General features: G+C 42.2%; 2 protein-coding genes and 1 pseudogene across 2 annotated transcripts; all 3 read left to right on the top strand.

Annotated features, from left to right (window-relative positions):
- Positions 1 to 6,582, top strand: LOC121940040 (uncharacterized). Its single transcript, XM_088081440.1, has 2 exons — positions 1 to 2,537; positions 4,058 to 6,582. The coding sequence occupies exons 1-2, from the start codon at positions 153 to 155 to the stop codon at positions 6,485 to 6,487; spliced, it is 4,815 nt and encodes a 1,604-aa protein (XP_087937566.1). The 5' UTR covers positions 1 to 152; the 3' UTR covers positions 6,488 to 6,582.
- Positions 6,583 to 8,007: 1,425 nt separating this feature from the next.
- Positions 8,008 to 11,631, top strand: LOC121964243 (protocadherin gamma-A4-like). Its single transcript, XM_088081439.1, has 2 exons — positions 8,008 to 10,392; positions 11,605 to 11,631. Exons 1-2 carry the CDS (start codon positions 8,008 to 8,010, stop codon positions 11,629 to 11,631), a joined length of 2,412 nt encoding a protein of 803 aa, XP_087937565.1.
- Positions 11,632 to 11,864: 233 nt separating this feature from the next.
- Positions 11,865 to 14,334, top strand: LOC148188924 (protocadherin gamma-A12 pseudogene; annotated as a pseudogene).
- Positions 14,335 to 15,422: the final 1,088 nt, after the last annotated feature.

Genomic DNA, 15,422 nt, shown 5'->3' with positions numbered 1-15,422 from the left:
CAGATTTTTCAAAGAAACGGTTACATTTCTGAATGTGCTGTATGGTGAACATTGCGGTAAGGTTTTGGATTGGTTGATGTTTTGGACAGATTTTATCATTTCGCATTGGAAAATCTAAGTTGTAGGACCCGAGGACGCCTTTTTGTGCCAGAATGGGAGACAAAGGATTTTCACCGCTTCGTGCGATCTTTTGCTTTGCCTCCGTCATTGTAACGCTGCACATCGTTAATGGAGACCTGAGTTATTCTATACAAGAAGAAATGAAACACGATTCTGTCATTGGAAATATAGCCAAAGACCTCGGTCTTGATCTGAGGACATTGTCTTCCCGAAAGGCCCGTGTTGATTTTGAGGGGACTCGTAAGCGATACTGTGATATTAATCTGAATACTGGAGATTTGGTCACATCGGAGAGAATGGACAGAGAAAGCCTTTGTGGCAAGAAACCCTCGTGTGTTGTGAAAGTAGATCTGGTATTAGAAAATCCGCTGGAGCTTCATCGTGTAACTCTTCATATTCAAGATGTAAACGACAACTCTCCCCAATTCAATGAAAATTTGATTGAAATGGAAATACGCGAGTCAGCTGAAAAGGGTAACCGCTTCTCTATCGAGGAGGCCCATGACGCAGATATAGGTCAAAATGCTGTTCAAAGGTACAGCTTACAAAAAAACGACAACTTTATTCTCGCTGTTGACAGCAACAAGGTTGAACTCGTACTGGAGAATAAACTTGATCGAGAAAAGCGAAAGGAGATTAACTTGCTTCTCACAGCTTTAGATGGTGGCTCTCCTCAGAGATCAGGTACTGTAGTCATACACGTCACTGTGCTGGATGCTAATGATAACGCCCCAGTGTTTAGCCAGGCCGTTTATAAAGCCAGTCTGCCCGAAAACTCTCCTCCAGATACCAAAGTGATCACTGTTAGTGCTTCTGACGCAGATGAAGGAGTGAATGGAGATGTAACATATGATTTTGGTCACGTCTCTGATGACGATGTAAATATATTTTCAATTCAACATAAGACTGGAGAAATTAGAGTAACTGGAGTGATTGACTTTGAGGAAAGCAGCTCTTTTGAAATGAGAGTAAAAGCCAAAGATGGTTTAGGGTTGACCTCTTACGCCAAAGTTATTATAGATGTGACTGATCTAAACGATAATGCTCCGGTGATATATCTAAAATCACTGACTAATCCCATACCTGAGAACGTGTCACCTGGTACAGAGGTGGGCATCATTAACGTGCAGGATAGAGACTCTGAGAATAACAGACAGGTCCGCTGCTCCATTCAGCAAAACGTCCCTTTTAAGTTGGTTCCTTCTATTAAAAACTATTATTCTCTGGTGACCACAGGACAACTGGACCGTGAAGTAGTGTCTGATTACAACATTACAATCACTGCCACTGACGAGGGCTCTCCACCTCTGTCCTCCTCTAAAACTGTTCAGTTATCTGTAGCAGACATCAACGACAACCCACCTGTGTTTGAGGAACAGTCGTACAGCGCATATGTGAGTGAAAATAACAAACCTGGCTCCACTTTATGTTCCGTTAGTGCTCGAGACCCCGACTGGAGACAAAACGGTACAGTGATTTATTCTCTGTTAGCCGGTGAGGTGAACGGTGCCCCGGTGTCCTCCTATGTGTCTGTGAACGGAGACACGGGGGTGATCCACGCTGTGAGGTCGTTTGATTATGAACAGTTCAGGAGTTTTAAAGTGCACGTGATGGCCAGAGACAACGGTTCTCCTCCGCTCAGCAGCAACGTGACCGTGAGTGTGTTCATATCGGATGTGAACGACAACTCTCCTCAGATACTGTACCCCGCCCCGGAGGGCAACTCGTTCATGACCGAGCTGGTCCCCAAAGCTGCACACGGAGGCTCTCTGGTGTCCAAAGTGATAGCGGTGGACGCGGACTCCGGACAGAACGCCTGGCTGTCCTATCATATAGTGAAATCCACTGATCCTGGACTTTTCGCTATTGGTGTCCACAGCGGAGAGATCAGGACACAGCGGGACATTTCCGAGTCTGACAGCATGAAACAGAACCTTATTGTGTCAGTGAAAGATAACGGACAGCCCTCTCTGTCTGCCACCTGTTCCATGTATTTACTTATTTCTGATAACTTGGCTGAGGTGCCAGAACTGAAGGATATTTCTTATGATGAGAAGAACTCCAAACTGACCTCTTATCTGATCATCGCGCTGGTGTCAGTGTCGACGTTTTTCCTGACCTTCATTATTATCATCCTGGGTGTGAGGTTTTGTCGCAGGAGAAAGCCCAGACTGTTGTTTGATGGAGCAGTTGCCATCCCCAGCGCTTATCTCCCTCCTAATTACGCAGATGTTGACGGCACAGGAACTTTACGCAGCGCTTACAATTATGACGCGTACCTGACAACAGGTTCAAGAACCAGTGACTTTAAGTTTGTGTCCTCTTACAATGACAACACACTGCCTGCTGACCAGACTCTGAGGAAAAGTCCATCAGACTTTGCTGACCCGTTTGAAGATTTAGATCCGTCTGTAGAGGTAGGACTATTTCCAATTAGATTGCTTTTCACGGTTCATATATTCTGGCTTGCTTGTTGAGAAGTGAAGTTTGTCTTCAGCTGCGGGATTTTTTTGTCTGAATTCATAAGTGATATGTAGAATTTGAAGTGAAGTTAGGGAACTTTTGTAAGTGAAGGTGATTTTTGTTCGTACTTTTAACAGCAATGTTGAATATCCCGTCATCATTTGGTTATATATTCTTTTTCTTTTTGTTCTTCAGAAGTCCATCATTTGCTGCCTCTCTATGATTTACATAGTTTTTAATTGTCAAATTGTTATGTTCATTAACTTAATTTAAGGGGTTCATTTCACTTTAGTTAAATGAGTCTAAGAACACTGTCCTTGGACAGAAGCTTAATTTTAACATAAAACATCCTGGTCTCTTGGTGACGCTGGCCTTTCCAAATCTCAAGATATATGTCTGTTTTGCTGAAATACTCTCACAGTCACAACTTAAGATCTTTAGGTAGCCACCCTGTTGAATTGTTTTAGGTTCAAAGAATGATAACATGATTTGAATTATTACGGCTACTGTTGTTAATAATGATAGTAATGACTACAATACACATATATTTTAAAACTAGAAATTCCTTCCATGCTGTAATCGTCAGAGAAAAAAAAACATTATCATCTTTATTTTAATTGGTAATGTAATGAAAAATGAATTCTTGTATGTTTGTATAGTTTCGACTGTCCTAGTTTTCTTTGACTGCCTCAGATTATAATCTTGGATCCGTGTTCCTTTACTGTGTCAGTGCATGTTGCAGTGTCATGGTCAAAGATGCGTTAGCCTTGTTTTTCAAAGGCGTTGTAGTATGGATTTATGTTAAGCCCAACAGCGGTATAAATCACCAATGACCAAGTTAATGCTAAAAATATACACTATTTAAAATGTGAGGACCTACAATCAAATGACACTAAGCTCAGTTTTACTGGTAAACAACACCCAAATCTCGACTCTGGAAGAGTTTCAATCCATATGAGAACAGGCTGTAGTGTGTATGTTTAAAGTAAATTCTGTCACACACGCACGTCTTGTGTTATGGTTGTATCGTGACATGAATAAAAGTCAGGTCTTATATTCAGTATGGAGAATGTCTATATTTGCTCGGGACCATGGCAGTGAGTGACTAATTAAACAACTATTACATAATAGTTTGTCTCTTTTCTCTGCATATTATCCGTCGCGTTATAGCGTTTGTCTACAGATAGGTCAAACTGACGAGAATAGATATTCCCTTAAGGTGATTTCAGACTGTGAAGGATATTTCCCTCCACAATAATGTGAAGATAAAGAGCGACTCATGGCGTCGCTGTTGGCTTATAGAAAATGAACACACAGCACTCCACCCACCAGTGCGGAGTGGATATCAGTTGTATTTCTCACAGAGAATCGGTTAAATCCTCGTGTGTCTTTTTTTGGACGGCGGTCTGTATTGTTAGATTACTGGCTCTTTTTTGATATATTTGTTATATCGGACTGGACTTTAGTGTTTTAGACGCCGGTGTCGCGTTTTTTTTTTGTCAGGATGGGAGACAAAGGATTTTCAGCGCTTCATCGTATCGTCTGCTTTTCTCTCTTCTTTGTAACGCTGCGCCTGGTTTATGGAGACCTGAGTTATTCTGTTCCAGAGGAGATGAAACGCGAGTCTGTTATTGGAAATATAGCCAAAGACCTCGGTCTTGATCTGAGGACCTTATCTTCCCGAAAGGCGCGTGTTGATTTTGAGGGGACTCGTAAACGGTACTGTGATATTAATCTGAATACTGGAGATTTGATCACATCGGAGAGAATGGACAGAGAAAGCCTTTGTGGCAAGAAACCCTCTTGTGTTGTGAAAATAGATCTGGTGTTAGAAAATCCTCTGGAGCTTCAACGTGTTACTCTTCATGTTCAAGATGTCAATGATAACTCACCGAAATTCAAAAAGCAATTGATTGAAATGGAAATAAGCGAGTCAGCCGACAAGGGTAACCGCTTCTCTATCGAGGAGGCCCATGACGCAGATATAGGTCAAAATGCTGTTCAAAGGTACAGCCTACAAAAAAACGGCAACTTTATTCTCGCTGTTGACAGCAACAAGGTTGAACTCGTATTAGAGAATACGCTTGACCGAGAAAAGCAAAAAGAGATTCATTTGCTTCTTACAGCTTTAGATGGTGGCTCTCCTCAGAGATCAGGTACTGTAGTCATACACGTCACTGTGCTGGATGCTAATGATAACGCCCCAGTGTTTAGTCAGGCCGTTTATAAAGCCAGTCTGCCTGAAAACTCTCCTCCAGATACCAAAGTGATCACTGTTAGTGCTACTGACGCAGATGAAGGAGTGAATGGAGATGTGACATATGATTTAAGCCATGTGTCTGACGACGATGTAAATGTGTTTGTTATTGATGCTAAAACTGGAGAAATCAAAGTATCTGGTCTGATTGATTTTGAAGAAAGTAGTTCTTTTGAAATGAGAGTGGAAGCCAAAGATGGTTTAGGACTAACCTCGTATGCTAAAGTCATAATAGATGTTACTGATATGAATGATAATGCTCCAGTAATATATCTGAAATCACTGACTAACCCCATACCTGAGAATGTGTCACCTGGTACAGAGGTGGGCATCATCAACGTGCAGGATAGAGACTCTGAGAATAACAGACAGGTCCGCTGCTCCATTCAGCAAAACGTCCCTTTTAAGTTGGTTCCTTCTATTAAAAACTATTATTCTCTGGTGAGCACAGGACAACTGGACCGTGAAGTAGTGTCTGATTACAACATTACAATCACTGCCACTGACGAGGGCTCTCCACCTCTGTCCTCCTCTAAAACTGTTCAGTTATCTGTAGCAGACATCAACGACAACCCACCTGTGTTTGAGGAACAGTCGTACAGCGCATATGTGAGTGAAAATAACAAACCTGGCTCCACTTTATGTTCCGTTAGTGCTCGAGACCCCGACTGGAGACAAAACGGTACAGTGATTTATTCTCTGTTAGCCGGTGAGGTGAACGGTGCCCCGGTGTCCTCCTATGTGTCTGTGAACGGAGACACGGGGGTGATCCACGCTGTGAGGTCGTTTGATTATGAACAGTTCAGGAGTTTTAAAGTGCACGTGATGGCCAGAGACAACGGTTCTCCTCCGCTCAGCAGTAACGTGACCGTGAGTGTGTTCATATCGGATGTAAATGACAACTCCCCTCAGATACTGTACCCCGCCCCGGAGGGCAACTCGTTCATGACCGAGCTGGTCCCCAAAGCAGCACACGGAGGCTCTCTGGTGTCCAAAGTGATAGCGGTGGACGCGGACTCCGGACAGAACGCTTGGCTGTCCTATCATATAGTGAAATCCACTGATCCTGGACTTTTCACTATTGGTGTCCACAGCGGAGAGATCAGGACACAGCGGGACATTTCCGAGTCTGACAGCATGAAACAGAACCTTATTGTGTCAGTGAAAGATAACGGACAGCCCTCTCTGTCTGCCACCTGTTCCATGTATTTACTTATTTCTGATAACTTGGCTGAGGTGCCAGAACTGAAGGATATTTCTTATGATGAGAAGAACTCCAAACTGACCTCTTATCTGATCATCGCGCTGGTGTCAGTGTCGACGTTTTTCCTGACCTTCATTATCATCATCCTGGGTGTGAGGTTTTGTCGCAGGAGAAAGCCCAGACTGTTGTTTGATGGAGCAGTTGCCATCCCCAGCGCTTATCTCCCTCCTAATTACGCAGATGTTGACGGCACAGGAACTTTACGCAGCACTTACAATTATGACGCGTACCTGACAACAGGTTCAAGAACCAGTGACTTTAAGTTCGTGTCATCTTACAATGACAACACACTGCCTGCTGACCAGACTCTGAGGAAAAGTCCATCAGACTTTGTTGACCCGTTTGAAGATTTAGATCCGTCTGTAGAGGTAGGAACCGTTTAAAGTACTTCACTAGCAACAGTCCATGTTTGTCGTGTTTATTTGGTCTGACCTTGCTGCAGTACATGTTTTTGTCAACAAAATTAAAGCTGCAGTCCCTGAAAGAAACAATTTGCATAATGTGGAAAACATCCATTGTTGATCGTTGTTTGCTCTATAAATTAAATAAAAAGTTGACAACACATTTTTGACCGTTGCACTTAAAACACAAGGACTCCTTACTTGGTGTCTGTCTGGGAGGCATTTATTTTTTCTTCGTTTAATTTTAATTTTTTAAGTTTTTGTTGTTGTCTACAGAATTGCTGGATCTTTTCAAGTCCTTGGTCAGAAAGGTACACCTTAAACGTGATTCGAGGAGTAGTTTATTTTACCGTGTGATTCAGTTTGTTGTTGTTTTGGAATTGTGTTATGTGTGACTAATTTGCTATTTCAATGAGTTACATCAACCTGATCTTTGCCAGAAGAAAGCCTGGTCCTCATGGAAAAAAATAATAATTACAAGAACACATTTATCAGTAACTCGTAGCTATATGAGTGAAGCTGTCTCTGATATATTTGTTAAACCAGTGATTCTTTGCTTTCACATATATGTTGTAAAACATCAGTATGTGTCAATGATTGTCACTTGTCAGTGCGATTGAAGATGAGCTCTTTTTTCTGAGTCAGCCTTGGGGTGGAGAAGGTGTACATCCAAGTTGAAGTCGGTGTCTACTGTTGTGAAATTGTCGTAAACTCATTTTAGTACAGTCTAAGAACACTGAGCAGGAGACTAAAACATGGATAAATATGACTGTAAGATTATCCGCCCCGTCCAATGTGAAAGTATCTGTCCATGGTGCTGAAACGGTCTCGTGCGCTCACGCACATCAGCAAGCGAAGATGTCTTTTTCTCCTCATCCATGGTGTCTGATTCTTAATTACAACACAAACAGTGTGGATTATATGACATTTTTGGGCTTCTTGTATTTGATACTATACCCTCAGCTCATTGTCTTAATATGGAGCGCCCAACAGTCTAATATTACCACAGTATGTTGCAGTGGTCGTATTGTACTCAGTTAGGATGAACTCTCTGAGGCTCAGACAACAGAATTCATTAATCTTTTGCCTACTTTCAGAAATCTAAAACAAAGATAAAACATTAAAATCACTTCTTACATACATTGCCAACGCTGAGCGAGGAAAAGGAAAGATTTGCCGCACATTTAAATTGCATTTGAACGCGAGTGAATATCATATTATTGTTGTTGTGAGGCTTTGTTGAGGATATTTTATTGCAGATTAATGCGATGATTAAAAGTGACTCATGGTGTCGCTGTTGGCTGACGGATAAATCCCCTCACCACTCCACCGCCTACTAGTGATTGCAGCCGCAAATTTTCCAGAGAAACGGTTACATGTCTGAGCACATTGTTCTGCGTAAATTACTGTGAGTGCTGGATTATTTGGCGTTTTTGAACAGGTCTTATGATCTCTCATTGGAAATCATAAGTAGTACAAGCTGAGGACGCCGTTTTGTCACGATGGGAGACAAAGGATTTTCAGCGCTTCGCCCGATCGTCTGCTTTTCTCTCTTCTTTGTAACACTGCGCCTCGTTTATGGTGACCTGAGTTATTCTGTCCCAGAGGAGATGAAACGCAATTCTGTCATTGGAAATATCGCCAAAGATCTCGGTCTTGGTCTAGGAACATTGTCTTCCCGAAAGGCCCGCGTTGATTTTGAGGGGACTCGTAAACGGTACTGTGATATTAATCTGAATACTGGAGATTTGATCACATCGGAGAGAATGGACAGAGAAAGCCTTTGTGGCAAGAAACCCTCGTGTGTTGTGAAAGTAGATCTGGTGTTAGAAAATCCTCTGGAGCTTCATCGTGTAACTCTTCATGTTCAAGATGTAAACGACAACTCTCCCCAATTCAATGAAAATTTGATTGAAATGGAAATACGCGAGTCAGCCGACAAGGGTAACCGCTTCTCTATCGAGGAGGCCCATGACGCAGATATAGGTCAAAATGCTGTTCAAAGGTACAGCCTACAAAAAAACGGCAACTTTATTCTCGCTGTTGACAGCAACAAGGTTGAACTTGTGCTAGAGAATACACTTGACCGAGAAAAGCAAAAAGAGATTAATTTGCTTCTCACAGCTTTAGATGGTGGCTCTCCTCAGAGATCAGGTACTGTAGTCATACACGTCACTGTGCTGGATGCTAATGATAACGCCCCAGTGTTTAGCCAGGCCGTTTATAAAGCCAGTCTGCCTGAAAACTCTCCTCCAGATACCAAAGTGATCACTGTTAGTGCTACTGACGCAGATGAAGGAGTGAATGGAGATGTAACATATGATTTAAGCCACGTGTCTGACGACGATATAAATGTGTTTTCTATTAATCGTAAAACTGGAGAAATTGGAGTAACTGGTGTGATTGATTTTGAAGAAAGCAGTTCTTTTGAAATGAGAGTAAAAGCCAAAGATGGTTTAGGACTAACCTCGTATGCTAAAGTCATAATAGATGTTACTGATATGAATGATAATGCTCCAGTTATATATCTGAAATCACTGTTCAATCCCATACCTGAGAATGTGTCACCTGGTACAGAGGTGGGCATTATTAACGTGCAGGATAGAGACTCTGAGAATAACAGACAGGTCCGCTGCTCCATTCAGCAAAACGTCCCTTTTAAGTTGGTTCCTTCTATTAAAAACTATTATTCTCTGGTGACCACAGGACAACTGGACCGTGAAGTAGTGTCTGATTACAACATTACAATTACTGCCACTGACGAGGGCTCTCCACCTCTGTCCTCCTCTAAAACTGTTCAGTTATCTGTAGCAGACATCAACGACAACCCACCTGTGTTTGAGGAACAGTCGTACAGCGCATGTGTGAGTGAAAATAACAAACCTGGCTCCACTTTATGCTCCGTTAGTGCTCGAGACCCCGACTGGAGACAAAACGGTACAGTGATTTATTCTCTGTTAGCCGGTGAGGTGAACGGTGCCCCGGTGTCCTCCTATGTGTCTGTGAACGGAGACACGGGGGTGATCCACGCTGTGAGGTCGTTTGATTATGAACAGTTCAGGAGTTTTAAAGTGCACGTGATGGCCAGAGACAACGGTTCTCCTCCGCTCAGCAGCAACGTGACCGTGAGTGTGTTCATATCGGATGTGAACGACAACTCTCCTCAGATACTGTACCCCGCCCCGGAGGGCAACTCGTTCATGACCGAGCTGGTCCCCAAAGCTGCACACGGAGGCTCTCTGGTGTCCAAAGTGATAGCGGTGGACGCGGACTCCGGACAGAACGCCTGGCTGTCCTATCATATAGTGAAATCCACTGATCCTGGACTTTTCGCTATTGGTGTCCACAGCGGAGAGATCAGGACACAGCGGGACATTTCCGAGTCTGACAGCATGAAACAGAACCTTATTGTGTCAGTGAAAGATAACGGACAGCCCTCTCTGTCTGCCACCTGTTCCATGTATTTACTTATTTCTGATAACTTGGCTGAGGTGCCAGAACTGAAGGATATTTCTTATGATGAGAAGAACTCCAAACTGACCTCTTATCTGATCATCGCGCTGGTGTCAGTGTCGACGTTTTTCCTGACCTTCATTATTATCATCCTGGGTGTGAGGTTTTGTCGCAGGAGAAAGCCCAGACTGTTGTTTGATGGAGCAGTTGCCATCCCCAGCGCTTATCTCCCTCCTAATTACGCAGATGTTGACGGCACAGGAACTTTACGCAGCACTTACAATTATGACGCGTACCTGACAACAGGTTCAAGAACCAGTGACTTTAAGTTTGTGTCCTCTTACAATGACAACACACTGCCTGCTGACCAGACTCTGAGGAAAAGTCCATCAGACTTTGCTGACCCGTTTGAAGATTTAGATCCGTCTGTAGAGGTAGGACTATTTCCAATTAGATTGCTTTTCACGGTTCATGTATTCTGGCTTGCTTGTTGAGAAGTGAAGTTTGTCTTCAGCTGCGGGATTTTTTTGTCTGAATTCATAAGTGATATGTAGAATTTGAAGTGAAGTTAGGGAACTTTTTTAAGTGAAGGTGATTTTTTCGTACTTTTAACAGCAATGTTGAATATCCCGTCATCATTTGGTTATATATTCTTTTTCATTTTGTTCTTCAGAAGTCCATCATTTGCTGTCTCTCTATGATTTACATATAGTTTTTAATTGTCAAATTGTTATGTTCATTAACTTAATTTAAGGGGTTCATTTCACTTTAGTTAAATGAGTCTAAGAACACTGTCCTTGGACAGAAGCTTAATTTTAACATAAAACATCCTGGTCTCTTGGTGACGCTGGCCTTTCCAAATCTCAAGATATATGTCTGTTTTGCTGAAATACTCTCACAGTCACAACTTAAGATCTTTAGGTAGCCACCCTGTTGAATTGTTTTAGGTTCAAAGAATGATAACATGATTTGAATTATTACGGCTACTGTTGTTAATAATGATAGTAATGACTACAATACACATATATTTTAAAACTAGAAATTCCTTCCATGCTGTAATCGTCAGAGAAAAAAAACATTATCATCTTTATTTTAATTGGTAATGTAATGAAAAATGAATTCTTGTATGTTTGTACAGTTTCGACTGTCCTAGTTTTCTTTGACTGCCTCAGATTATAATCTTGGATCCGTGTTCCTTTACTGTGTCAGTGCATGTTGCAGTGTCATGGTCAAAGAAGCGTTAGCTTTGTTTTTCAAAGGCGTTGTAGTATGGATTTATGTTAAGCCCAACAGCGGTATAAATCACCAATGACCAAGTTAATGCTAAATATATACACTATTTAAAATGTGAGGACCTACAATCAAATGACACTAAGCTCAGTTTTACTGGTAAACAACACCCAAATCTCAACTATGGAAGAGTTTCAATCCATATGAGAACAGGCTGTAGTGTGTATGTTTAAAGTACATTTTTCACACACGCACGTCTTGTGTTATGGTTGTATCGTGACATGAATAAAAGTCAGGTCTTATATTCAGTAGAGAATGTCTATATTTGCTCGGGACCATGGCAGTGAGTGACTAATTAAACAACTATTACATAATAGTTTGTCTCTTTTCTCTGCATATTATCCGTCGCGTTATAGCGTTTGTCTACAGATAGGTCAAACTGACGAGAATAGATATTCCCTTAAGGTGATTTCAGACTGTGAAGGATATTTCCCTCCACAATAATGTGAAGATAAAGAGCGACTCATGGCGTCGCTGTTGGCTTATAGAAAATGAACACACAGCACTCCACCCACCAGTGCGGAGTGGATATCAGTTGTATTTCTCACAGAGAATCGGTTAAATCCTCGTGTGTCTTTTTTTGGACGTCGGTCTGTATTGTTAGATTACTGGCTCTTTTTTGATATATTTGTTATATCGGACTGGACTTTAAGTTTTAGACACTGGTGTCGCCTTTTTTTGTCAGGATGGGAGACAAAGGATTTTCAGCGCTTCATCGTATCGTCTGCTTTTCTCTCTTCTTTGTAACGCTGCGCCTGGTTTATGGAGACCTGAGTTATTCTGTTCCAGAGGAGATGAAACGCGAGTCTGTTATTGGAAATATAGCCAAAGACCTCAGTCTTGATCTGAGGACCTTATCTTCCCGAAAGGCCCGTGTTGATTTTGAGGGGACTCGTAAACGGTACTGTGATATTAATCTGAATACTGGAGATTTGATCACATCGGAGAGAATGGACAGAGAAAGCCTTTGTGGCAAGAAACCCTCGTGCGTTGTGAAAGTAGATCTGGTGTTAGAAAATCCTCTGGAGCTTCATCGTGTAACTCTTCATGTTCAAGATATAAACGACAACTCGCCAAAATTCAGACAGAATTTGATTGAAATGGAAATAAGGGAGTCAGCCGACAAGGGTAACCGCTTCTCTATCGAGGAGGCCCATGACGCAGATATAGGTCAAAATGCTGTTCAAAGGTACAGCCTACAAAAAAACGACAACTTTATTCTCGCTGTTGACAGCAACAAGGTTGAACTCGTGCTAGAGAATACACTTGATCGGGAGAAGCAAAAAGAGATTAACTTGCTTCTCACAGCTTTAGATGGTGGCTCTCCTCAGAGATCAGGTACTGTAGTCATACACGTCACTGTGCTGGATGCTAATGATAACGCCCCAGTGTTTAGTCAGGCCATTTATAAAGCCAGTCTGCCTGAAAACTCTCCTCCAGATACCAAAGTGATCACTGTTAGTGCTACTGACGCAGATGAAGGAGTGAATGGAGATGTAACATATGATTTAAGCCATGTGTCTGACGACGATGTAAATGTGTTTTCTATTGATCGTAAAACTGGAGAAATTGGAGTAACTGGTGTGATTGATTTTGAAGAAAGCAGTTCTTTTGAAATGAGAGTGCAAGCAAAAGATGGTTTAGGACTAACCTCGTATGCTAAAGTCATAATAGATGTTACTGATATGAATGATAATGCTCCAGTTATATACCTGAAGTCACTGACTAACCCCATACCTGAGAATGTGTCACCTGGTACAGAGGTGGGCATCATTAACGTGCAGGATAGAGACTCTGAGAATAACAGACAGGTCCGCTGCTCCATTCAACAAAACGTCCCTTTTAAGTTGGTTCCTTCTATTAAAAACTATTATTCTCTGGTGACCACAGGACAACTGGACCGCGAAGTAGTGTCTGATTACAACATTACAATCACTGCCACTGACGAGGGCTCTCCACCTCTGTCCTCCTCTAAAACTGTTCAGTTATCTGTAGCAGACATCAACGACAACCCACCTGTGTTTGAGGAACAGTCGTACAGCGCATATGTGAGTGAAAATAACAAACCTGGCTCCACTTTATGTTCCGTTAGTGCTCAAGACCCCGACTGGAGACAAAACGGTACAGTGATTTATTCTCTGTTAGCCGGTGAGGTGAACGGTGCCCCGGTGTCCTCCTATCTGTCTGTGAACGGAGACACGGGGGTGATCCACGCTGTGAGATCGTTTGATTATGAACAGTTCAGGAGTTTTAAAGTGCACGTGATGGCCAGAGACAACGGTTCCCCTCCGCTCAGTAGCAACGTGACCGTGAGTGTGTTCATATCGGATGTGAATGACAACTCTCCTCAGATACTGTACCCCGCCCCGGAGGGCAACTCGTTCATGACCGAGCTGGTCCCCAAAGCTGCACACGGAGGCTCTCTGGTGTCCAAAGTTATAGCGGTGGACGCGGACTCCGGACAGAACGCCTGGCTGTCCTATCATATAGTGAAATCCACTGATCCTGGACTTTTCACTATTGGTGTCCACAGCGGAGAGATCAGGACACAGCGGGACATTTCCGAGTCTGACAGCATGAAACAGAACCTTATTGTGTCAGTGAAAGATAACGGACAGCCCTCTCTGTCTGCCACCTGTTCCATGTATTTACTTATTTCTGATAACTTGGCTGAGGTGCCAGAACTGAAGGATATTTCTTATGATGAGAAGAACTCCAAACTGACCTCTTATCTGATCATCGCGCTGGTGTCTGTGTCGACGTTTTTCCTGACCTTCATTATCATCATCCTGGGTGTGAGGTTTTGTCGCAGGAGAAAGCCCAGACTGTTGTTTGATGGAGCAGTTGCCATCCCCAGCGCTTATCTCCCTCCTAATTACGCAGATGTTGACGGCACAGGAACTTTACGCAGCACTTACAATTATGACGCGTACCTGACAACAGGTTCAAGAACCAGTGACTTTAAGTTTGTGTCCTCTTACAATGACAACACACTGCCTGCTGACCAGACTCTGAGGAAAAGTCCATCAGACTTTGCTGATGCATTTGAAGATTTCGATCCGTCTGTAGAGGTAGGAGCCGTTTAAAGTACTTCACTAGCAGCAGTCGATGTTTGTCTTGTTTATTTTGTCTGACCTTGCTGCAGTACGTGTTTTTGTCAACAAAATTAAAGCTGCAGTCCCCGAAAGAAACAATTTGCATAATGTGGAAAACATCCATTGTTGATTGTTGTTTGCTCTATAAATTAAATAAAAAGTTGACAACACATTTTTGACCGTTGTACTTAAAACACAAGGACTCCTAACTTGGTGTCTGTCTGGGAGGCATTTGTTTTTTCCTTATTTAAATTTTATATTTTAATTTTTGTTGTTGTCTACAGAGTTGCTGGGTCTTTTCAAGTCCTTGGTCAGAAAGGTACACCTTAAACGTGATTCGAGGAGTAGTTTACTTTACCGTGTGATTCAATTTGTTGTTGTTTTGGAATTGTGTTATGTGTGACTAATTTGCTATTTCAATGAGTTACATCAACCTGATCTTTGCCAGCAGAAAGCCTGGTCCTCATGGAAAAAAATAATAATTGCAAGAACACGTTTATCAGTAACTCGTAGCTATATGAGTGAAGCTGTCTATGATATATTTGTTAAACCAGTGATTCTCTGCTTTCACATACATGTTGTAAAACATCAGTATGTGTCAATGATTGTCACTTGTCAGTGCGATTGAAGATGAGCTCTTTTTTCTGAGTCAGCCTAGGGGTGGAGAAGGTGTACATCCAAGTTGAAGTCGGTGTCTACTGTTGTGAAATTGTCGTAAACTCATTTTAGTACAGTCTAAGAACACTGAGCAGGAGACTAAAACATGGATAAATATGACTGTAAGATTATCCGCCCCGTCCAATGTGAAAGTATCTGTCCATGGTGCTGAAACGGTCTCGTGCGCTCACGCACATCAGCAAGCGAAGATGTCTTTTTCTCCTCATCCATGATGTCTGATTCTTAATTTTATAATTAACAGTGTGGTTTGTATTAATTTTTTGGCTGGTTGTATTTGTTATTATCAGCTCATTGTCTGAATATGGAGCGTTCAATAGTCTAATATTACCATAGCATGTTGCAGTGGTAGTATTGTACTCAAAGTTAGGATGAGCTCTCTGAGATTCAGACAGTAGCATTCA

Source organism: Plectropomus leopardus, chromosome 8 (genome assembly GCF_026936395.1).
Source record: "Plectropomus leopardus strain MGB_pleo_1.0 chromosome 8, ASM2693639v1, whole genome shotgun sequence".
Lineage (NCBI taxonomy): Eukaryota > Metazoa > Chordata > Actinopteri > Perciformes > Serranidae > Plectropomus > Plectropomus leopardus.
Note: the sequence above shows the minus strand (reverse complement) of the source record. Positions and strands in the feature narration are given on the sequence as shown.

Excerpts from the sequence above, each read along its gene's own strand:
- LOC121964243 (XM_088081439.1), top strand. The coding sequence starts at position 8,008 with ATGGGAGACAAAGGATTTTCAGCGCTTCGCCCGATCGTCTGCTTTTCT. Across the intron at positions 10,393-11,604 it reads ATTTAGATCCGTCTGTAGAG|CGTTTGTCTACAGATAGGTC; the intron begins GTAGGACTATTT and ends GTCGCGTTATAG.
- LOC121940040 (XM_088081440.1), top strand. The coding sequence starts at position 153 with ATGGGAGACAAAGGATTTTCACCGCTTCGTGCGATCTTTTGCTTTGCC. Across the intron at positions 2,538-4,057 it reads ATTTAGATCCGTCTGTAGAG|ACGCCGGTGTCGCGTTTTTT; the intron begins GTAGGACTATTT and ends TTAGTGTTTTAG.